This window comes from Salvelinus fontinalis, unplaced genomic scaffold (assembly GCF_029448725.1).
Source record: "Salvelinus fontinalis isolate EN_2023a unplaced genomic scaffold, ASM2944872v1 scaffold_0914, whole genome shotgun sequence".
NCBI classification, from domain to species: Eukaryota; Metazoa; Chordata; class Actinopteri; order Salmoniformes; family Salmonidae; genus Salvelinus; species Salvelinus fontinalis.
The window spans coordinates 1-24,836 of NW_026601123.1; the positions used below are offsets into that span (position 1 = coordinate 1).

The window sequence follows — 24,836 nt, forward strand, 5'->3', positions numbered from 1 at the left end:
GTAGCTTCGCTTGGCGCAAACTGTATTGAAAGTGAGGATAATTTTAAAAATGTAATTCCGCGATTGTATTAAGAATTAAATTGTCTATCAATCGCTGTCCACCCTATATTTTTTTGTCACGTTTATGAGTATTTATGTATACGAGTAGATCACTGTCTATTATGGCGCACGGACATTTTCTCACCAGCTGGGCTACTTTCCCCATTGTCTAACCATGATTTTGGTGGCTAAATATGCACATTTTCGAACAAACTGTATATGCATGTTGTAATGTGATGTTACAGGGATGTCATCTGAAGAATTCTGAGAAGGTTAGTGAAAAAAATAATATATTTTGCGATGTTTACGTTATCGCTCACTTTGGCTAGAATTAATGCTGGGGTAATGTTTGCACATGTGCTATGCTAATATAACGATTTATTGTGTTTTCGCTGTAAGGACACTTAGGAAAATCTGAATATTGTCTGTATTCACAGGATCTGTGTCTTTCGATTAGTGTATGCTGTGTATTTTTACGAAATGTGTGAATGATTAGTAAGTAGGTAAACACGTTGCTCTATGTAGTTATTCTAGTCCATTTGTGACGGTGGGTGCAATTGTACCTATGCCATCTACCTGAAATATGCACTTTTTTCTAACAAAACCTATCCCATACCATAAATATGTTATCAGACTGTCATCTGATGAGTTTTTTTCTTGGTTAGGGGCTATAAATATCTTAGTTTAGCCGAATTGGTGATAGCTACTGGTGTTGGTGGACAAATAAAAGATGGTGGATTATGCTAATGTGTTTTTAGGTAATAGATGTACATCTTTACATATTGTGTCTTCCCTGTAAAACATTTTAAAATCGGGACATGTTGGCTGGATTCACAAGATCTGTGTCTTTCATTAGCTGTATTGGACTTTAATGTGTGAAAGTTAAATATTTTAAAAAAATATTTTTTTTGAATTTTGCGGCTCTGCCTTTTCAGTGGGGGTGGGGGGGAGTGCCGCTAGCGGCACCCTAGTCCTAGACAGGTTAACAGCTACGGAGAATACAGCTCATTCAATGCTGTCTTAGTGCCAGCCTCAGTCTGTGGTGGTATGTTAACCTGTTGGGGATGGGGGCGCTGTTTAGACTATTTATGCTAATGTGGCTAATTTTTTAAACGGCTTCCCACAAAATCCTTGATCGTACAATATGCATATTATTATTATTATTGGATAGAAAACAGTCTATAGTTTCTATAGGAGTTGAAATTTTGTCTCTAAGTGGAACAGAGCCCATTCTACAGCAATTTCCCTGACATGGAGTCAGATTTGAGAAATGTTGGCCACTCTTCTGAAGTCATTTAAAAGGGCACTGTCGTTGCTATGACTATACGGACACTTCTTACGTCTTCCCCTGGATGCCTTTACGTGATGACGATTCCAACGGGGTCGATGCGCGTTCACAGGCCCTACAAATCAAAAAACCCTGAAGCTAGTCATTCTTTGGGAGCTGCGTCATGAGCCTAGAGGACACCGGCGCGCACCTGTTCCAAGCGTTAGTTAGCCTGTTATATTTCTCCGGTCATCTTTCACTCGTTATAGGAGTTAAAAACATCATAAGGTAGTTAATTTAAAGCGTTTTATAGCAATTTATATCCGTTTAGTGCGATTTTGGGACATTTATTTTTGCAACGATGTGAAAAGTTGGGCACGCTTTTCAGTTCATCCCGAACGCAGTTGACATTTCCACATGGCAAGAGGACAGCTTTCCACCAAAAGACGATTTCTCCCAAGAAAGGATCCTTTGCCCAAGATACTGATGGAAGAACAGCTCAAGGTAGACATTTTTATTATGATAAATCGTGTTTCTGTCGAAACATTTTAGTGGCTTAGGACGCCATGTTTTTTGACGTAGCTTCGCTTGGCGCAAACTGTATTGAAAGTAAGGATAAATTAAAAAATGTAATAACGCAATTGTATTAAGAATTAAATTGTCTATCAATCCTGTCCACCCTATATTTTTTTGTCACGTTTATGAGTATTTATGTATAAGAGTAGATCACTGTCTAAGTGGCGCAAGACATTTTCTGACCAGCCTGTCTACATTTCACATTGTCTAACCATGATTTTGGTGGCTAAATATAAACATTTTCGATCAAACTGTATATGCATGTTGTAATGTGATGTTACAGGAGTGTCATCGGAAGAATTCTGAGAAGGTTAGTGAAAAAATTAATATCTTTTGGCGATGTTGACTTTTATCGCTCACTTTGGCTAGAATCAATGCTGGGCTGCTAATTGCTATGTGCTAAGCTAATATAACGATTTATTGTGTTTTCGCTGTAAGACACTTAGAAAATCTGAAATATTGTCTGTATTCACAGGATCTGTGTCTTTCGATTCGTGTATGCTGTGTATTTTTACGAAATGTTGATGATTAGTAGTTAGGTAAACACGTTGCTCATTGTAATTATTCTAGTCCATTGTGATGGTGGGTGCAATTGTAAACTATGCCATCTACCTGAAATATGCACTTTTTTCTAACAAAACCTATCCCATACCATAAATATGTTATCAGACTGTCATCTAATGAGTTTTTTTGTTGGTTAGGGGCTATAAATATCTTAGTTTAGCCGAATTGGTGATGGCTACTGGTGTTGGTGGACAAATAAAAGATGGTGGATTATGCTAATGTGTTTTTAGGTAATAGATGTACATCTTTACATATTGTGTCTTCCCTGTAAAACATTTTAAAAATCGGAAATGTTGACTGGATTCACAAGATCTGTGTCTTTCATTAGCTGTATTGGACTTTAATGTGTGAATGTTAAATATTTAAAAAATATATTTTTTTTGAATTTCGCGGCACTGGTTTTTCAGTGGGGGGGGGGGGGGGGGGGGGGGGTGCCGCTAGCGCCACGCTGATCCTAGACAGGTTAACAGCTACGGAGAATACAGATGAAAAATCTCTTGGTAGGTAGTGTGGTCTACAGCTTATCATGAGATAAGCTCTACCTCAGGCGAGCAAGGTGAGCAATAGGGGCGGCTGGTAGCCTAGTGGTTAAAGAATCCGCGAGCTGACAAGGTAAAAATCTGTCGTTCTGCCCCTGAACAAGGCAGTTAACCCACTGTTCCTAGGCCGTCATTGAAAATTAGAATTTGTTCTTAACTTCTTTGGGCTGCAGGGGCAGTATTGAGTTGCCTGGATAAAAAGTGCCCATTTCAAACAGCCTCGTACTCAATTCTTGCTCGTACAATATGCATATTATTATTACTATTGGATAGAAAACACTCTCTAGTTTCTAAAACCGTTTGAATTATATCTGTGAGTAAAACAGAACTCATTTTGCAGCAAACTTCCTGACAGGAAGTGGAAAATCTGAAATCGATGCTCTGTTCTAGGGCCTGCCTATAAATGTACGTGATATGTATTAGTATACATGCACTTCATACGCCTTCCACTAGATGTCAACAGGCAGTGAGAGAAGAAATGGAGTGTATAACTTGATCTGAGGTGGAATAAGAGCTCTTGGCATGACGTGACCCCAATTTCCTGTTTTCTGGAAGGCGCGAGAAGGGACCGGGTATTGCCTTCTGAAAAGCTGTCATTATAGATGGCTAATATCTCCGGCTTTGATTTTATTTGATAAATGTGACAATATCATCGTAAAGTATGTTTTTTCAATATAGTTTTATTAGATTATTGACATTTTTTCGGGACGTTAGGCGTGTTGCGTTGTGTGCCTTTGTTCAGGAAGGAGAGCTTCGCGCTACTTTGCTAGCTTTCCGTGCTAATTGACTGGAGAAGAGGACATTCGAAATCCAAACAACGATTGTTCCCGACAAAGGACCCCTTGTACAACATTCTGATGGAAGATCATCAAAAGAAGGACCCATTTTATGATGCTATTTCATATATCTGTCGAACATGTGTGCTATTAGTTTTGCGCCCAGGTTTTGGGTACTCTCTCGCTATACCTAAGCTGGATGTCGTAATGAAGTTATTTTTAGAATTCTAACACGGCGATTGCATTAACCTGTCTAGGATCAGCGTGGCGCTAGCGGCACACCCCCCCCCCCCCCACTGAAAAACCAGTGCCGCGAAATTCAAAAAAAAATATTTTTTTAAAATATTTAACTTTCACACATTAAAGTCCAATACAGCTAATGAAAGACACAGATCTTGTGAATCCAGTCAACATTTCCGATTTTTAAAATGTTTTACAGGGAAGACACAATATGTAAAGATGTACATCTATTACCTAAAAACACATTAGCATAATCCACCATCTTTTATTTGTCCACCAACACCAGTAGCCATCACCAATTCGGCTAAACTAAGATATTTATAGCCCCTAACCAACAAAAAAACTCATTAGATGACAGTCTGATAACATATTTATGGTATGGGATAGGTTTTGTTAGAAAAAAGTGCATATTTCAGGTAGATGGCATAGTTTACAATTGCACCCACCATCACAAATGGACTAGAATAATTACAATGAGCAACGTGTTTACCTAACTACTAATCATCAAACATTTCGTAAAAATACACAGCATACACGAATCGAAAGACACAGATCCTGTGAATACAGACAATATTTCAGATTTTCTAAGTGTCTTACAGCGAAAACACAATAAATCGTTATATTAGCTTAGCACATAGCAATTAGCAGCCCAGCATTGATTCTAGCCAAAGTGAGCGATAAAAGTCAACATCGCCAAAAGATATTAATTTTTTCACTAACCTTCTCAGAATTCTTCCGATGACACTCCTGTAACATCACATTACAACATGCATATACAGTTTGATCGAAAATGTTTATATTTAGCCACCAAAATCATGGTTAGACAATGTGAAATGTAGACAGGCTGGTCAGAAAATGTCCTTGCGCCACTTAGACAGTGATCTACTCTTATACATAAATACTCATAAACGTGACTAAAAAATATAGGGTGGACAGGGATTGATAGACAATTTAATTCTTAATACAATTGCGTTATTACATTTTTTAATTTATCCTTACTTTTCAATACAGTTTGCGCCAAGCGAAGCTACGTCAAAAAACATGGCGTCCTAAGCCACTAAAATGTTTCGACAGAAACACGATTTATCATAATAAAAATGTCCTACCTTGAGCTGTTCTTCCATCAGTATCTTGGGCAAAGGATCCTTTCTTGGGAGAAATCGTCTTTTGGTGGAAAGCTGTCCTCTTGCCATGTGGAAATGTCAACTGCGTTCGGGATGAACTGAAAAGCGTGCCCAACTTTTCACATCGTTGCAAAAATAAATGTCCCAAAATCGCACTAAACGGATATAAATTGCTATAAAACGCTTTAAATTAACTACCTTATGATGTTTTTAACTCCTATAACGAGTGAAAAGATGACCGGAGAAATATAACAGGCTAAACTAACGCTTGGAACAGGTGCGCGCCGGGGTCCTCTAGGCTCATGACGCAGCTCCCAAAGAATGACTAGCTTCAGGGTTTTTTGATTTGTAGGGCCTGTGAACGCGCAATCGACCCCGTTGGAATCGTCATCACGTAAAGGCATCCAGGGGAAGACGTAAGAAGTGTCCGTATAGTCATAGCAACGACAGTGCCCTTTTAAATGACTTCAGAAGAGTGGCCAACATTTCTCAAATCTGACTCCATGTCAGGGAAATTGCTGTAGAATGGGCTCTGTTCCACTTAGAGACAAAATTTCAACTCCTATAGAAACTATAGACTGTTTTCTATCCAATAATAATAATAATAATATGCATATTGTACGATCAAGGATTTTGTGGAAGCCGTTTAAAAAATTAGCCACATTAGCATAAATAGTCTAAACAGCGCCCCCATCCCCAACAGGTTAAGAACTAGTGTATCTATCATTTCCTTTACAACATGTATTTTTTAGTAACGTTTATGAATAGTTATTTGGTCAGAATAGGTGAGTGTCATAAAAATATCCGGACATTCTGGGAAAAAGTAGCTACGTTAGCACAATGTATAACCACTGATTTCAGCTCTAAATATGCACATTTTCGAACAAAACATAAGTGTATGTATAACCTGATGTTATAGGACTGTCATCTGATGAAGCTTATCAAGGTTAGTCAAAAATTATATATCTTTTGCTGGTTTGTTACGATCGCTAACTTTTGCTGCTGGTAAATGGCTTGTGTTTCTGGCTATTGTGGTAAGCTAATATAACGCTATATTGTGTTTTCGCTGTAAAACACTTAAGAAATCTGAAATATTGTCTGGATTCACAAGATGCTTGTCTTTCATTTGCTGTACACCATGTATTTTTCAGAAATGTTTTATGATGAGTATTTAGGTATTTCACGTTGGTGTCTGTAATTACTCTGGCTGCTTCGGTGCTATTTGTGACGGTAGCTGTGATGGTAGCTGCAATGTAAAACTGATTTATACCTTAAATATGCACATTTTTCGAACAAGGCATAGATTTATTGTATAACATGTTATAAGACTGTCATCTGATGAAGTTGTTTGTTGGTTAGTTTGGTTGGTTCTTGGTTAGTTAGGTTGGCTGTGCTGTGAAAAACGTCTGTCCTTTTTTGTATTTGGTGGTGAGCTAACATAAATATACGTGGTGTTTTTTCGCTGTAAAACATTTAAAAATCGGACATGACGGCTGGATTCACAATATGTTTATCTTTCATTTGCTGTATTGGACTTGTTAATGTGTGAAAGTTAAATATTTCAAAAAAATATATTTCGAATTTCGCGCCCTGCACTTGAGCTGGCTGTTGTCATAACGACATCGGGCTTGCAGCCATTAACTGACTTGCCAAGTTAAATAAAAGGTAAAAAATAAATGAAATGTAAAAAATAGCTTGAGACTTCCTTAGATATCGTGCTGTTATTTACCTCTCTCCCTTTCGATAACCACTGAAAGGTATAAATGTCATGTCTGATCCAGTGGAAAAGTCATAAAATAGGCCTACCTGATTACTCCTTATCAGTGCTGGACTTGGACTGAAATAGGTTCCGGTACTCATTTGAGGTGCTGGTACTGTTTATATTTAGGTGCAGGAGCTCCACAATAATTTGAGCTACTATTCTATAAGAGGAACAGGAGCTCCACAATAATTTGAGCTACTATTCTATAAGAGGAACAGGAGCTCCACAATACATTGGCCATGTGTAGCCAATGTGATTTATATGAGACGTAATTCCTCTCTCTAGGGACAGCCCTAAAGAGAGGGATAGGGACAGCCCTAAAGAGAGGGACAGGGACAGCCCTAAAGAGAGGGATAGGGACAGCCCTAAAGAGAGGGATAGGGACAGCCCTAAAGAGAGGGACAGGGACAGCCCTAAAGAGAGGGATAGGGACAGCCCTAAAGAGAGGGATAGGGACAGCCCTAAAGAGAGGGATAGGGACAGCCCTAAAGAGAGGGACAGCCCTAAAGAGAGGGATAGGGACAGCCCTAAAGAGAGGGATAGGGACAGCCCTAAAGAGAGGGATAGGGACAGCCCTAAAGAGAGGGATAGGGACAGCCCTAAAGAGAGGGATAGGGACAGCCCTAAAGAGAGGGATAGGGACAGCCCTAAAGAGAGGGATAGGGACAGCCCTAAAGAGAGGGATAAGGACAGCCCTAAAGAGAGGGATAGGGACAGCCCTAAAGAGAGGGATAGGGACAGCCCTAAAGAGAGGGATAGGGACAGCCCTAAAGAGAGGGATAGGGACAGACCTAAAGAGAGGGACAGCCATAAAGAGAGGGATAGGGACAGCCCTAAAGAGAGGGATAGGGACAGCCCTAAAGAGAGGGACAGCCCTAAAGAGAGGGATAGGGACAGCCCTAAAGAGAGGGACAGCCCTAAAGAGAGGGATAGCCCTAAAGTGAGGGGCAGCCCTAAAGAGAGGGATAGGGACAACCCTAAAGAGAGGGATAGGGACAGCCCTAAAGAGAGGGACAGGGACAGCCCTAAAGAGAGGGATAGGGACAGCCCTAAAGAGAGGGACAGCCCTAAAGAGAGGGACAGCCCTAAAGTGAGGGGCAGCCCTAAAGAGAGGGATAGGGACAGCCCTAAAGAGAGGGATAGGGACAGCCCTAAAGAGAGGGATAGGGACAGCCCTAAAGAGAGGGACAGCCCTAAAGTGAGGGGCAGCCCTAAAGAGAGGGATAGGGACAGCCCTAAAGAGAGGGATAGGGACAGCCCTAAAGAGAGGGGCAGCCCTAAAGAGAGGGATAGGGACAGCCCTAAAGAGAGGGATAGGGACAGCCCTAAAGAGAGGGGCAGCCCTAAAGAGAGGGATAGGGACAGCCCTAAAGAGAGGGGCAGGCCTAAAGAGAGGGATAGGGACAGCCCTAAAGAGAGGGGCAGCCCTAAAGAGAGGGATAGGGGCAGCCCTAAAGAGAGGGATAGGGACAGCCCTAAAGAGAGGGGCAGCCCTAAAGAGAGGGGCAGCCCTAAAGAGAGGGATAGGGGCAGCCCTAAAGAGAGGGATAGGGACAGCCCTAAAGAGAGGGATAGGGACAGCCCTAAAGAGAGGGGCAGCCCTAAAGAGAGGGATAGGGGCAGCCCTAAAGAGAGTGATAGGGACAGCCCTAAAGAGAGGGGCAGCCCTAAAGAGAGGGGCAGCCCTAAAGAGAGGGGCAGCCCTAAAGAGAGGGATAGGGACAGCCCTAAAGAGAGGGGCAGCCCTAAAGAGAGGGGCAGCCCTAAAGAGAGGGATAGGGGCAGCCCTAAAGAGAGGGATAGGGACAGCCCTAAAGAGAGGGATAGGGACAGCCCTAAAGAGAGGGATAGGGACAGCCCTAAAGAGAGGGACAGCCCTAAAGAGAGGGATAGGGGTAGCCCTAAAGAGAGGGATAGGGACAGCCCTAAAGAGAGGGATAAGGACAGCCCTAAAGAGAGGGATAGCCCTAAAGAGAGGGATAGGGACAGCCCTAAAGAGAGGGATAAGGACAGCCCTAAAGAGAGGGATAGGGACAGCCCTAAAGAGAGGGATAGGGACAGCCCTAAAGAGAGGGATAGGGACAGCCCTAAAGAGAGGGATAGGGACAGCCCTAAAGAGAGGGATAGGGACAGCCCTAAAGAGAGGGAGAGGGACAGCCCTAAAGAGAGGGATAGGGACAGCCCTAAAGAGAGGGATAGGGACAGCCCTAAAGAGAGGGATAGGGACAGCCCTAAAGAGAGGGAGAGGGACAGCCCTAAAGAGAGGGATAGGGACAGCCCTAAAGAGAGGGATAGCCCTAAAGTGAGGGGCAGCCCTAAAGAGAGGGATAGGGACAACCCTAAAGAGAGGGATAGGGACAGCCCTAAAGAGAGGGACAGGGACAGCCCTAAAGAGAGGGATAGGGACAGCCCTAAAGAGAGGGACAGCCCTAAAGAGAGGGACAGCCCTAAAGTGAGGGGCAGCCCTAAAGAGAGGGATAGGGACAGCCCTAAAGAGAGGGATAGGGACAGCCCTAAAGAGAGGGATAGGGACAGCCCTAAAGAGAGGGACAGCCCTAAAGTGAGGGGCAGCCCTAAAGAGAGGGATAGGGACAGCCCTAAAGAGAGGGATAGGGACAGCCCTAAAGAGAGGGGCAGCTCTAAAGAGAGGGATAGGGACAGCCCTAAAGAGAGGGATAGGGACAGCCCTAAAGAGAGGGGCAGCCCTAAAGAGAGGGATAGGGACAGCCCTAAAGAGAGGGGCAGGCCTAAAGAGAGGGATAGGGGCAGCCCTAAAGAGAGGGATAGGGACAGCCCTAAAGAGAGGGGCAGCCCTAAAGAGAGGGATAGGGGCAGCCCTAAAGAGAGTGATAGGGACAGCCCTAAAGAGAGGGGCAGCCCTAAAGAGAGGGGCAGCCCTAAAGAGAGGGGCAGCCCTAAAGAGAGGGGCAGCCCTAAAGAGAGGGATAGGGACAGCCCTAAAGAGAGGGGCAGCCCTAAAGAGAGGGGCAGCCCTAAAGAGAGGGATAGGGACAGCCCTAAAGAGAGGGGCAGCCCTAAAGAGAGGGGCAGCCCTAAAGAGAGGGATAGGGGCAGCCCTAAAGAGAGGGATAGGGGCAGCCCTAAAGAGAGGGATAGGGACAGCCCTAAAGAGAGGGATAGGGACAGCCCTAAAGAGAGGGGCAGCCCTAAAGAGAGGGATAGGGACAGCCCTAAAGAGAGGGACAGCCCTAAAGAGAGGGATAGGGGTAGCCCTAAAGAGAGGGATAGGGACAGCCCTAAAGAGAGGGATAAGGACAGCCCTAAAGAGAGGGATAGCCCTAAAGAGAGGGATAGGGACAGCCCTAAAGAGAGGGATAAGGACAGCCCTAAAGAGAGGGACAGCCCTAAAGAGAGGGATAAGGACAGCCCTAAAGTTAGGGATAGCCCTAAAGAGAGGGATAGGGACAGCCCTAAAGAGAGGGATAAGGACAGCCCTAAAGAGAGGGACAGCCCTAAAGAGAGGGACAGCCCAAAAGAGAGGGAGAGGGACAGCCCTAAAGAGAGGGACAGCCCTAAAGAGAGGGAGAGGGACAGCCCTAAAGAGAGGGATAGGGACAGCCCTAAAGAGAGGGATAGGGACAGCCCTAAAGAGAGGGACAGCCCTAAAGAGAGGGATAGGGACATTCCTAAAGAGAGGGATAGGGACAGCCCTAAAGAGAGGGACAGCCCTAAAGAGAGGGATAGGGACAGCCCTAAAGAGAGGGATAGGGACAGCCCTAAAGAGAGGGATAAGGACAGCCCTAAAGAGAGGGATAGGGACAGCCCTAAAGAGAGGGATAGGGACAGCCCTAAAGAGAGGGATAGGGACAGCCCTAAAGAGAGGGATAGGGACAGCCCTAAAGAGAGGGATAGGGACAGCCCTAAAGAGAGGGAGAGGGACAGCCCTAAAGAGAGGGATAGGGACAGCCCTAAAGAGAGGGATAGGGACAGCCCTAAAGAGAGGGATAGGGACAGCCCTAAAGAGAGGGAGAGGGACAGCCCTAAAGAGAGGGAGAGGGACAGCCCTAAAGAGAGGGATAGGGAAAGCCCTAAAGAGAGGTATAGGGAAAGCCCTAAAGAGAGGGATAGGGACAGCCCTAAAGAGAGGGAGAGGGACAGCCCTAAAGAGAGGGGCAGCCCTAAAGAGAGGGATAGGGACAGCCCTAAAGAGAGGGACAGCCCTAAAGAGAGGGACAGCCCTAAAGAGAGGGACAGCCCTAAAGAGAGGGATAAGGACAGCCCTAAAGAGAGGGATAGGGACAGCCCTAAAGAGAGGGATAGGGACAGCCCTAAAGAGAGGGATAGGGACAGCCCTAAAGAGAGGGATAGGGACAGCCCTAAAGAGAGGGAGAGGGACAGCCCTAAAGAGAGGGATAGGGACAGCCCTAAAGAGAGGGATAGGGACAGCCCTAAAGAGAGGGATAGGGACAGCCCTAAAGAGAGGGAGAGGGACAGCCCTAAAGAGAGGGAGAGGGACAGCCCTAAAGAGAGGGATAGGGAAAGCCCTAAAGAGAGGGATAGGGACAGCCCTAAAGAGAGGGAGAGGGACAGCCCTAAAGAGAGGGGCAGCCCTAAAGAGAGGGATAGGGACAGCCCTAAAGAGAGGGACAGCCCTAAAGAGAGGGACAGCCCTAAAGAGAGGGACAGCCCTAAAGAGAGGGACAGCCCTAAAGAGAGGGAGAGGGACAGCCCTAAAGAGAGGGATAGGGACAGCCCTAAAGAGAGGGATAGGGACAGCCCTAAAGAGAGGGACAGCCCTAAAGAGAGGGACAGCCCTAAAGAGAGGGACAGCCCTAAAGAGAGGGAGAGGGACAGCCCTAAAGAGAGGGATAGGGACAGCCCTAAAGAGAGGGATAGGGACAGCCCTAAAGAGAGGGACAGCCCTAAAGAGAGGGACAGGGACAGCCCTAAAGAGAGGGACAGCCCTAAAGAGAGGGATAGAGGTAGAGAAGAAGAGAGAGAGAGGAGTCAGTACCAACCTCCAACCACTCTGTGGCACCAACGTTCCCAAAGTCTCCAGCGTCCCAACTGACAAATAACAGACTCCTCCTGGGGTAAAACCCTAGCACACACAGTGGTTATATTGTGGTTGTGTTGAGGTTATATTGTGGTTGTGTTGAGGTTATATTGTGGTTGTGTTATGGTTGTTTTGTGGTTATATTGTGGTTGTGGTTGTGTTGTGGTTATGTTATGGTTGTGGTTATATTGTGGTTGTGGTTGTGGTTATATTGTGGTTGTGGTTGTGGTTATATTGTGGTTGTGGTTTTGTTGTGGTTGTGGTTGTGGTTGTGTTGTAGTTATGTTATGGTTGTGGTTCGTACCGTTCTGCACCATGGTGCTGAAGGTCCGAGCCAGCTCCAGTAGGATGGCTGTTCCAACCCCGGCCTTCACCGCCCCCGGCCCCCACGCATCTCTCTGGGCCCCCATTATAATGTACTGGTCTACAGGGGGGATACAGGTATAGGTATTAGGTCAGAATCTACAGTGAGCTCCACATAGTCCCCCCATTTTAGGGGACCAAAGTATTGGGACAAATTCTCTTATATGTTTATTAAAGTAGTCCAACGTGTAGTAGTTGGTCCCATATTCCACAGATTATCTTGTGGCCAATAGAAGTCAATGCTATATGATGTATTGTGTCATTTTGGAGTAACTTTTATAGTAAATAAGTATATAATCTGTTTCCAAACACTACATTAATGTGGATGTTACCATGGTTACGGATAGTCCTGAATGATGAGTGAAAAAGTTAGGCATAATTACCATACCCCCTACCCTCTACCCATATCCCCTACCCCCTATCCCTTACCCCCTACCCTCTACACCCTATACCCCCTACCCTCCACCCTCTACCCCCTATGCCCCCTACCCTCTACACCCTATACCCCCTACCCTCTACCCCCTATACCCCCTACCCTCTACCCCCTATACCCCCTACCCTCTACACCCTATACCCCCTACCCTCTACACCCTATACCCCCTACCCTCCACCCTCTACACCCTATACCCCCTACCCTCTACACCCTATACCCCCTACCCTCCACCCCCTATACCCCCTACCCTCTACCCCCTATACCCCCTACCCTCTACCCCCTATACCCCCTACCCTCTACACCCTATACCCCCTACCCTCTATACCCTCTACCCCCTACCCTCTACCCCTATCCCCTACCCTCTACACCCTAGTCCTGAATGATGAGTGAAAAAGTTAGGCATAATTACCATACCCCCTACCCTCTACCCATATCCCCTACCCCCTATCCCTTACCCCCTACCCTCTACACCCTATACCCCCTACCCTCCACCCTCTACCCCCTATGCCCCCTACCCTCTACACCCTATACCCCCTACCCTCTACCCCCTATACCCCCTACCCTCTACCCCCTATACCCCCTACCCTCCACCCCCTATACCCCCTACCCTCTACCCCCTATACCCTCCACCCTCTACCCCCTATACCCCCTACCCTCTACACCCTATACCCCCTACCCTCTACCCCCTATACCCCCTACCCTCCACCCCCTATACCCCCTACCCTCTACCCCCTATACCCCCTACCCTCTACACCCTATACCCCCTACCCTCTACACCCTCTACCCCCTACCCTCTACACCCTATACCCCCTACCCTCCACCCTCTACCCCCTACCCTCCACCCTATACCCCCTACCCTCTACCCCCTATACCCCCTACCCTCTACACCCTATACCCCCTACCCTCTACACCCTCTACCCCCTACCCTCTACACCCTATACCCCCTACCCTCCACCCTCTACCCCCTATACCCCCTACCCTCTACCCCCTATACCCCCTACCCTCTACACCCTATACCCCCTACCCTCTACCCCCTACCCTCTACCCTATACCCCCTACCCTCTACACCCTATACCCCCTACCCTCTACCCCCTATACACCCTACCCTCTACCCCCTATACGCCCTACCCTTTACACCCTATATCCCCTACCCTCTACACCCTATACCCCCTACCCTCTACACCCTATACCCCCTACCCTCTACACCCTATACCCCCTACCCTCTACACCCTATACCCCCTACCCTCTACACCCTATACCCCCTACCCTCTACCCCCTATACCCCCTACCCTCTACCCCCTATACCCCCTACCCTCTACACCCTATACCCCCTACCCTCTATACCCTCTACCCCCTACCCTCTACCCCTATCCCCTACCCTCTACACCCTATACCCCCTACCCTCTACACCCTATACCCCCTACCCTCTACCCCCTATACCCCCTACCCTCTACCCCCTATACCCCCTACCCTCTACACCCTATACCCCCTACCCTCTACACCCTATACCCCCTACCCTCTACACCCTATACCCCCTACCCTCCACCCTCTACACCCTATACCCCCTACCCTCTACACCCTATACCCCCTACCCTCCACCCTCTACACCCTATACCCCCTACCCTCTACACCCTATACCCCCTACCCTCCACCCCCTATACCCCCTACCCTCTACCCCCTATACCCTCCACCCTCTACCCCCTATACCCCCTACCCTCTACACCCTATACCCCCTACCCTCTACACCCTATACCCCCTACCCTCTACCCCCTATACCCCCTACCCTCTACACCCTATACCCCCTACCCTCTACACCCTATACCCCCTACCCTCTACACCCTATACCCCCTACCCTCTACCCCCTATACCCCCTACCCTCTACACCCTATACCCCCTACCCTCTACACCCTATACCCCCTACCCTCTACCCCCTATACCCCCTACCCTCTACCCCTATCCCCTATCCCCTACCCCCTACCCTCTACACCCTATACCCCTTACCCTCTACCCCTATCCCCTACCCTCTACACCCTATACCCCCTACCCTCTACCCCTATCCCCTACCCTCTACACCCTATACCCCCTACCCTCTACACCCTATACCCCCTACCCTCTACCCCTATCCCCTACCCTCTACACCCTATACCCTCTACCCTCTACCCCTATCCCCTACCCTCTACACCCTCTACCCCCTACCCTCTACACCCTATACCCCCTACCCTCTACCCCTATCCCCTACCCTCTACACCCTATACCCCCTACCCTCTACACCCTATACCCCCTACCCTCTACCCCCTATACCCCCTACCCTCTACACCCTATACCCCCTACCCTCTACCCCCTATACCCCCTACCCTCTACACCCTATACCCCCTACCCTCTACCCCTATCCCCCACCCTCTACCCCCTATACCCCCTACCCTCTACACCCTATACCCCCTACACTCTACACCCTATACCCCCTACCCTCTACCCCCTATACCCCCTACCCTCTACCCCCTACCCTCTACCCCCTACCCTCTATCCCCTACCCTATACCCCCTACCCTCTATCCCCTACCCTCTACCTCTATCCCCTACCCCATACCCCCTACCCTCTATCCCCTACCCTCTACCTCTATCCCCTACCCCCTACCCTCTATCCCCTACCCTCTACCCTCTATCCCCTACCCCCTATCCCCTACCCTCTACCCCCTATCCCCCACCCCATACCCCCTACCCTCTACCCCCTACCCTCTACCCCCTACCCTCTATCCCCTACCCTATACCCCCTACCCTCTATCCCCTATCCTCTACCTCTATCCCCTACCCTATACCCCCTACCCTCTATCCCCTACCCCATACCTCTATCCCCTACCCCATACCCCCTACCCTCTATCCCCTACCCTATACCCCCTACCCTCTATCCCCTACCCCATACCTCTATCCCCTACCCTATACCTCTATCCCCTACCCTCTACCCTCTATCCCCTACCCTCTACCCTCTATCCCCTACCCTCTACCTCTATCCCCTACCCTCTACCTCTATCCCCTACCCTATACCCCCTACCCTCTATCCCCTACCCTCTACCTCTATCCCCTACCCTCTACCTCTATCCCCTACCCCCAACCTCTACCCCCTATCCCCTACCCTCTATCCCTACACCCAACCTCTAAACCCTGTCCCCTACCCTCTATCCCCTACCCCCAACCTCTACCCCCTATCCCCTACCCTCTATCCCTACCCCCAACCTCTACCCCCTATCCCCTACCCTCTACCCCCTATCCCCTACCATCTACCCTATACCCCCCACCCGCTATCCCCTACCCCCAACCTCTACCCCCTATCCCCTACCCTCTATCCTCTATCCCCTACCCCCAACCTCTACCCCCTATCCCCTACCCTCTATCCTCTATCCCCTACCCCCAACCTCTACCCCCTATCCCCTACCCTCTATCCCCTACCCCCAACCTCTACCCCTATCCCCCACCCTCTATCCCCTACCCTCTACCCTATACCCCCCACCCTCTATCCCCTATCCCCTACCCTAAACATCTGGTTGCTGCTCATTTTGTACAAGCTGGACATTCTATTATCTCTCTGAGATACACTGGAGTAGAAACGGACAAGACGTCAGGCTGGGGACAACGAGAGGAAACGTCTTCATAGGGAATCTTTCTGGATCCACAGGCTCAGCACACTGTCTCCTATCGGCCTTAACGAGGAGTTTGACTTGAAACTGTTTTATATGTCTAAATTGTGTTTTTGTTTTTTAATCCTAATTGAATATTGTACTTATATTACTGTCAATATTGATCACATTCCCAGTGTATGATCATATATTTTGATACATTGAATGGTAATATTGCGATACTAATGTTACACATTTTGTTTTACCTCTTGTTTCAGGAAGTGATGTCATTATTATTCGTGATTCATTCAGGACTATCCATAATCATGGTAGCATCCACATTAACGTACAATTTGCCACTGTACCACTCTACTCTCTCCCTCCTCTCGCTCTCCTTCCTCCCGCTCTCCCTCCTCCCGCTCTCCCTCCTCCCGCTCTCCCTCCTCTCGCTCTCCCTCCTCCCGCTCTCCCTCCTCTCGCTCTCCCTCCTCCCGCTCTCCCTCCTCTCGCTCTCCCTCCTCTCGCTCTCCCTCCTCCCGCTCTCCCTCCTCCCTCTCTCCCGCTCTCCCGCTCTCCCTCCAACCGCTCTACCTCCTCTCGCTCTCCCTCCTCCCGCTCTCCCTCCTCTCGCTCTCCCTCCTCCCGCTCTCCCTCCTCCCGCTCTCCCTCCTCTCGCTCTCCTTCCTCCCGCTCTCCCTCCTCCCGCTCTCCCTCCTCCCGCTCTCCCGCTCTCCCTTCTCCCGCTCTCCCTCTTCCCGCACTCCCTCCTCCCGCTCTCCCTCCTCCCGCTCTCCCTCCTCCCGCTCTCCCCCCTCTCGCTCTCCCTCCTCCCGCTCTCCCTCCTCCCGCTCTCCCGCTCTCCCGCTCTCCCTCCTCCCGCTCTCCCTCCTCCCGCTCTCTCTCTCCCTCCTCCCGCTCTCTCTCTCCCTTCTCCCGCTCCTCCCGATCTCTCTCTCCCCCCTCCCGCTCTCCCCCCTCTCGCTCTCCCTCCTCCCGCTCTCCCTCCTCCCGCTCTCCCTCCTCCCGCTCTCCCTCCTCCCGCTCTCCCGCTCTCCCTCCTCCCGCTCTCCCTCTCCCTCCTCCAGCTCTCCCTCCTCCCGCTCTCCCTCCTCCCGTTCTCTCTCTCCCTCCTCCCGCTCTCGCTCTCCCTCCTCTCGCTCTCCCCCTCTCGCTCTCCCACCTCCCGCTCTCCCTCCTCCCGCTCACCCGCTCTCCCTCCTCCCGCTCTCCCTCCTCCCGCTCTCTCTCTCCCTTCTCCCGCTCCTCCCGCTCTCCCTCCTCCCTCCTCCCTCCTCCCGCTCTCCCTCCTCTCGCTCTCCCTCCTCCCGCTCTCCCTCCTCCCGCTCTCCCTCCTCTCGCTCTCCCGCTCTCCCTCCTCCCGCTCTCCCTCCTCCCGCTCTCCCTTTCGCTCTCCCTCCTCTCGCTCTCCCTTCTCCCGCTCTCCCGCTCTCCCTTCTCCCGCTCTCCCTCCTCCCGCTCTCCCTCCTCCCGCTCTCTCTCTCCCTTCTCCCGCTCCTCCCGCTCTCCCTCCTCCCGCTCTCCCTCCTCTCGCTCTCCCTCCTCCCGCTCTCCCTCCTCTCGCTCTCCCTCCTCCCGCTCTCCCTCCTCTCGCTCTCCCTCCTCCCGCCCCCCCCTCCCGCTCTCCCTCCTCCCTCCTCCCTCCTCCCGCCTCCCGCTCTCCCTCCTCCCGCTCTCCCTCCTCTCGCTCTCCCTCCTCCCGCTCTCTCTCTCCCTCCTCCCGCTCTCTCTCTCCCTCCTCCCGCTCTCCCTCCTCCCGCTCTCCCTCCTCCCGCTCTCCCTCCTCCCGCTCTCCCGCTCTCCCTCCTCTCGCTCTCTCTCTCCCTCCTCCCTCTCTCCCTCCTCCCGCTCTCCCTCCTCCCGCTCTCCCTCCTCCCGCTCTCCCGCTCTCCCTCCTCTCGCTCTCCCTCCTCCCGCTCTCTCTCTCCCTCCTCTCTCTCTCCCTCCTCCCGCTCTCCCTCCTCCCGCTCTCTCTCCTCCCGCTCTCCCTCCTCCCGCTCTCCCTCCTCCCGCTCTCCCTCCTCCCGCTCTCTCTCCTCCCGCTCTCCCTCCTCCCGCTCTCCCTCCTCCCGCTCTCCCTCCTCCCGCTCTCCCTCCTCCCGCTCTCCCTCCTCCCGCTCTCCCTCCTCTCGCTCTCTCTCCTCCCGCTCTCTCTCCTCCCGCTCTCCCTCCTCCCGCTCTCCCTCCTCCCGCTCTCCCTCCTCCCGCTCTCCCTCCTCCCGCTCTCTCTCCTCCCGCTCTCCCTCCTCCCGCTCTCTCTCCTCCCGCTCTCCCTCCTCCCGCTCTCCCTCCTCCCGCTCTACCTCCTCCCGCTCTACCTCCTCCCGCTCTCTCTCCTCCCGCTCTCCCTCCTCCCGCTCTCCCTCCTCCCGCTCTCCCTCCTCCCGCTCTCCCTCCTCCCGCTCTACCTCCTCCCGCTCTCCCTCCTCCCGCTCTCCCTCCTCCCGCTCTCTCTCCTCCCGCTCTCCCTCCTCCCGCTCTCCCTCCTCCCGCTCTCTCTCCTCCCGCTCTCCCTCCTCCCGCTCTCCCTCCTCCCGCTCTCCCTCCTCCCGCTCTCCCTCCTCTCGCTCTCCTTCCTCCCGCTCTCCCTCCTCTCGCTCTCCCTCCTCTCGCTCTCCCTCCTCCCGCTCTCCCTCCTCTCGCTCGCCCTCCTCCCGCCCCCCCCTCCCGCTCTCCCTCCTCCCTCCTCCCTCCTCCCGCCTCCCGCTCTCCCTCCTCCCGCTCTCCCTCCTCTCGCTCTCCCTCCTCCCGCTCTCTCTCTCCCTCCTCCCGCTCTCTCTCTCCCTCCTCCCGCTCTCCCTCCTCCCGCTCTCCCTCCTCCCGCTCTCCCGCTCTCCCTCCTCTCACTCTCCCTCCTCCCGCTCTCTCTCTCCCTCCTCCCTCTCTCCCTCCTCCCGCTCTCCCTCCTCCCGCTCTCCCTCCTCCCGCTCTCCCGCTCTCCCTCCTCTCGCTCTCCCTCCTCCCGCTCTCTCTCTCCCTCCTCTCTCTCTCCCTCCTCCCGCTCTCCCTCCTCCCGCTCTCCCTCCTCCCGCTCTCTCTCCTCCCGCTCTCCCTCCTCCCGCTCTCCCTCCTCCCGCTCTCCCTCCTCCCGCTCTCTCTCCTCCCGCTCTCCCTCCTCCCGCTCTCTCTCCTCCCGCTCTCCCTCCTCCCGCTCTCCCTCCTCCCGCTCTCCCTCCTCTCGCTCTCCCTCCTCCCGCTCTCTCTCCTCCCGCTCTCCCTCCTCCCGCTCTCTCTCCTCCCGCTCTACCTCCTCCCGCTCTCTCTCTCCCTCCTCCCGCTCTCTCTCTCCCTCCTCCCGCTCTCCCTCCTCCCGCTCTCCCTCCTCCCGCTCTCCCGCTCTCCCTCCTCTCGCTCTCCCTCCTCCCGCTCTCTCTCTCCCTCCTCTCTCTCCTCCCGCTCTCCCTCCTCCCGCTCTCCCTCCTCCCGCTCTCTCTCCTCCCGCTCTCCCTCCTCCCGCTCTCCCTCCTCCCGCTCTCCCTCCTCCCGCTCTCCCTCCTCCCGCTCTCCCTCCTCCCGCTCTCCCTCCTCCCGCTCTCTCTCCTCCCGCTCTCTCTCCTCCCGCTCTCCCTCCTCCCGCTCTCCCTCCTCCCGCTCTCTCTCCTCCCGCTCTCCCTCCTCCCGCTCTCCCTCCTCCCGCTCTCTCTCCTCCCGCTCTCCCTCCTCCCGCTCTCCCTCCTCCCGCTCTCCCTCCTCCCGCTCTCCCTCCTCCCGCTCTCTCTCCTCCCGCTCTCCCTCCTCCCGCTCTCCCTCCTCCCGCTCTCCCTCCTCCCGCTCTCTCTCCTCCCGCTCTCCCTCCTCCCGCTCTCCCTCCTCCCGCTCTCCCTCCTCCCGCTCTCTCTCCTCCCGCTCTCTCTCCTCCCGCTCTCCCTCCTCCCGCTCTCCCTCCTCCCTCTCTCTCTCCTCCCGCTCTCCCTCCTCCCGCTCTCCCTCCTCTCACCAGGTTCTATCCTTCCATCCAGAGACGAGAAGATATTGTTCAATAGAACAGGAGTCATGGTGTTATAGACCCCCATCCTGATCCTCCTGTCGTCTCCAGAGGTGAAGCCCCGCCCCAGGACACAATGGACGTATGGCAACCGGCCCTGCCAACCGCGCGGGCACACTGGACCGGTCAACTGACTGGGGGAGGAGGGGTGAGGTGGAGGGAGAAAGGGGTGAGGTGGAGGGAGAGAAGGAGGTTTGACTCACACCTGGGACACCAGAGGGAAGGGCGGGGCTTACCTGAGTAGCTTGGAGGCTACGTTGGCACTGATTGGCTGAGCAGGTATGACAGGCAGGCCAGAGGACTGTGTGGGCGGGAACTGGGTGTGGTTGAAGGAGGGGAAGCCAGGGGTGAAGGGGTCGCCTGATCCCAGATGGACCTGTTGATTGGATGGGAGGGGGAGGGGGCGGGTTCTTAATAAGGGTGTTTAAACATTAAGAACCTGAAACCAATATTGTTGTTTTTCTCAACATGTGAATCACAAAACTACTAGGAACAGGCTGCGATCATCATCCAGGGAATCAACATTAACCGACGCAACAGTAACGTTAGGAGAGCTGCGACTGTACAATCATTTGCCACGGATATAAAGCGCGCCACACATCATCATTGTTAACGGTGGCAGCTGCCCCTGGGGCTGCCCCTGCGTTTAGCTGCCCCTGGGACTGCCCCTGCGTCTAGCTGCCCCTGGGGCTGCCCCTGCGTCTAGCTGCCCCTGGGGCTGCCCCCGCGTCTAGCTGCCCCTGGGGCTGCCCCTGCGTTCAGCTGCCCCATAACTGGGGCTTTGGAAACATACGGAAATACGGACTGATTGGCCGATACATTTTTCTTATTGCTTTAACAGAAAACCGGTAAAAAAAAGTGGCTGTTTAAATATTAAGCAAAATTGTTAGACCTGAGGGATGTAGAGGAGGGATTTGGCCCCATCTGGTGGCTAAATGACTCTACAAAAGCTGTGGCAGCGCTGCAAAGACATCCATCAGGGCTGCAGCAACAGGTCATAGGTCATGGAGTCGTATTCACACAGGAGAGAGGGAGGAGGCAGAGAGAGGAGACAGAGAGAGGAGGCAGAGAGAGGAGACAGACAAAGACAGAGAGAGAGAGGAGGCAGAGAGAGGAGACAGCGAGAGGAGACAGACACAGACAGAGAGAGAGAGGAGGCAGACAAAGACAGAGGGAGAGAGGAGGCAGAGAGAGGAGACAGCGAGAGGAGGCAGACAAAGACAGAGAGAGAGAGAGAGTCCCATCCACCAAACTACCAGGTGTGAAACAGGGAAGGGATTCAGGGGCTCATTTGGTATAGTTAAAAAATTAACACTAGAATGCTATTTGGCCCTAAACAGAGAGTACACAGTGGCAGAATACCTGACCACTGTGACTGTCCCAAACTTAAGGAAAGCTTTGACTATGTACAGACTCAGTGAGCATAGCCTTGCTATTGAGAAAGGCCGCCGTAGGCAGACATGGCTCTCAAGAGAAGACAGGCTATGTGCACACTGCCCACAAAATGAGGTGGAAACTGAGCTGCACTTCCTAACCTCCTGCCCAATGTATGACCATATTAGAGACACACATTTCCCTCAGATTACACAGACCCACACAGAATTTGAAAACAAACCCAATTTTGATAAACTGAAAAACCACAGTGTGTCATCACAGCAGCAAGATGTGTGACCTGTTGCCTCAAGAAAAGCAACCGGTGAAGAACAAACACTGTAAATAGAGAGAGAGAGAGACACAGAGACACAGAGACACAGAGACACAGAGAGACAGAGACACAGAGACACAGAGAGACAGGAGACACAGAGACACAGAGAGACAGGAGACACAGAGACACAGAGAGACAGGAGACACAGAGACACAGAGACACAGAGACACAGAGACACAGAGACACAGAGACACAGAGACACAGAGACACAGAGAGACAGAGACACAGAGAGACAGAGACACAGAGACAAAGAGACACAGAGAGACAGGAGACACAGAGACACAGAGAGACAGGAGACACAGAGACACAGAGAGACAGGAGACACAGAGACACAGAGAGACAGGAGACACAGAGACACAGAGACACAGAGAGACAGGAGACACAGAGACACAGAGACACAGAGAGACAGAGAGAGAGACACAGAGAGACAGAGAGACAGAGACACAGAGACACAGAGACACAGAGAGACAGAGACACAGAGACACAGAGACACAGAGAGACACAGAGACACACAGAGACACAGAGAGACAGAGAGACAGGAGACACAGAGACACAGAGACACAGAGACACAGAGACACAGAGACACAGAGACACAGAGAGACAGGAGACACAGAGACACAGAGACACAGAGAGACAGAGAGACAGAGACACACAGAGACACAGAGACACAGAGAGACACAGAGACACAGAGACACAGAGAGACAGAGACACAGAGACACAGAGACACAGAGACACAGAGAGACAGAGACACACAGAGACACAGAGACACAGAGACACAGAGACACACAGAGACACAGAGACACAGAGAGACAGACAGACAGACAGACAGACAGACAGACACACAGACAGACAGACAGACAGACAGACAGACAGACAGACAGACAGACAGACAGACAGACAGAGAGGAGACAGACAGACAGACAGACAGACAGACAGACAGACAGACAGACAGACAGACGAGGAGACAGACAGACAGACAGACAGACAGACAGACAGACAGAGAGGAGACAGACAGACAGGCAGACAGACAGACAGACAGAGGAGACAGAGAGACAGACAGAGAGACAGACAGACAGACAGACAGACAGACAGACAGACAGACAGACAGACAGACAGAGGAGACAGACAGAGGAGACAGAGAGAGGAGACAGACAGACAGACAGACAGACAGACAGACAGACAGACAGACAGACAGACAGACAGACAGAGGAGACAGAGAGAGGAGACAGAGAGACACAGAGACACAGAGACACAGAGCTGTGAAGCTCTGTCACAATTGTTGGAACAGCCAGGAAGAGACGTCAATATGATTAAGGTTTGAAGCTCACTCTGTCCTGGGGTGAAAGACCATCTTCCCCAGTATGGAAGTTTACTCTAGTTATTGCCTTAAAGGGCCAGTGTAAGTTTACTCTAGTTATTGCCTTAAAGGGCCAGTGTAAGTTTACTCTAGTTATTGCCTTAAAGGGCCAGTGTAAGTTTACTCTAGTTATTGCCTTAAAGGGCCAGTGTAAGTTTACTCTAGTTATTGCCTTAAAGGGCCAGTGTAAGTTTACTACAGTTATTGCCTTAAAGGGCCAGTGTAAGTTTACTACAGTTATTGCCTTAGAGGGCCAGTGTAAGTTTACTCTAGTTATTGCCTTAAAGTGCTAGTGTAAGCTTACTATAGTTATTGCCTTAAAGGGCCAGTGTAAGTTTACTCTAGTTATTGCCTTACCGGGCCAGTGTAAGTTTACTTTAGTTATTGCCTTAAAGGGCCAGTGTAAGTTTACTCTAGTTATTGCCTTAAAGGGCCAGTGTAAGTTTACTCTAGTTATTGCCTTAAAGGGCCAGTGTAAGTTTACTTGAGTTATTGCCTTAAAGGGCCAGTGTTTGATTTGGAGCATTTGCCATGTTTGAGAATTTTGGAACATTTCCCAAGCTAACTGTTAAGCCTTTTGAGTTAATACATTACCCAAAAAGGTCTACAACTACACCATCGAGAGCATCCTGACTGGTTGCATCACTGTCTGGTATGGCAACTGCTCGGCCTCCGACCGCAAGGCACTACAGGGGGTAGTGCGTACGGCCCAGTACATCAATGGGGCTAAGCTGCCTGCCATCCAGGACCACTACACCAGGCGGTGTCAGAGGAAGGCCCTAAAAAAAGCCATAAGACTCCTGAACGCTTAATCAAATGGCTACCCAGACTCTTTGCATTGCCCCCCCACTCCCCCCTCTCTTTTACGCTGCTGCTACTCTCTGTTTATTGTCTATGCATAGTCACTTTAATAACTCTACCTACATGTACATTTTACCTCAATTACCTCAACTAACCGGTGCCCCCGCACATTGACACTGTACCGGTACCCCCTGTATATAGCCTCCACATTGACTCTGTACCGGTACCCCCTGTATATAGTCTCCACATTGACTCTGTACCTGTACCCCCTGTATATAGCCTCCACATTGACTCTGTACCGGTCCCCCCTGTATATAGTCTCCACATTGACTCTGTACCGGTACCCCCTGTATACAGCCTCCACATTGACTATGTACCAGTGCCCCCTGTATATAGCCTCCACATTGACTCTGTACCGGTACCCCCTGTATATAGCCTCCACATTGACTCTGTACCGGTACCCCCTGTATATAGCCTCCACATTGACTCTGTACCGTAACACCCTGTATATAGCCTCCACACTGACTCTGTACCGGTACCCCCTGTATATAGCCTCCACATTGACTCTGTACCGGTATCCCCTGTATATAGCCTCCACATTGACTCTGTACGGTACCCCCCTGTATATAGCCTCCACATTGACTCTGTACGGTACCCCTG

At 51.2% G+C, this 24,836-nt stretch overlaps 1 protein-coding gene across 4 annotated transcripts in view; it reads right to left on the reverse strand.

Annotated features, from left to right (window-relative positions):
- Window positions 1-11,797: 11,797 nt before the first annotated feature.
- Window positions 11,798-24,836, reverse strand: part of tfr2 (transferrin receptor 2) — a 45,602-nt gene continuing 32,563 nt past the window's right edge. For all 4 annotated transcript variants that reach the window (XM_055915397.1, XM_055915396.1, XM_055915398.1 and 1 more), the window contains exons 8-11: window positions 20,550-20,689; window positions 20,266-20,447; window positions 12,209-12,328; window positions 11,798-11,949 (exon numbers count right to left, since the gene is read on the reverse strand). In XM_055915397.1, coding sequence (XP_055771372.1) covers window positions 11,813-11,949; window positions 12,209-12,328; window positions 20,266-20,447; window positions 20,550-20,689 — 579 coding nt within the window. In that variant the 3' untranslated portion in view covers window positions 11,798-11,812. The remainder of the gene's footprint in view (window positions 11,950-12,208; window positions 12,329-20,265; window positions 20,448-20,549; window positions 20,690-24,836) is intronic.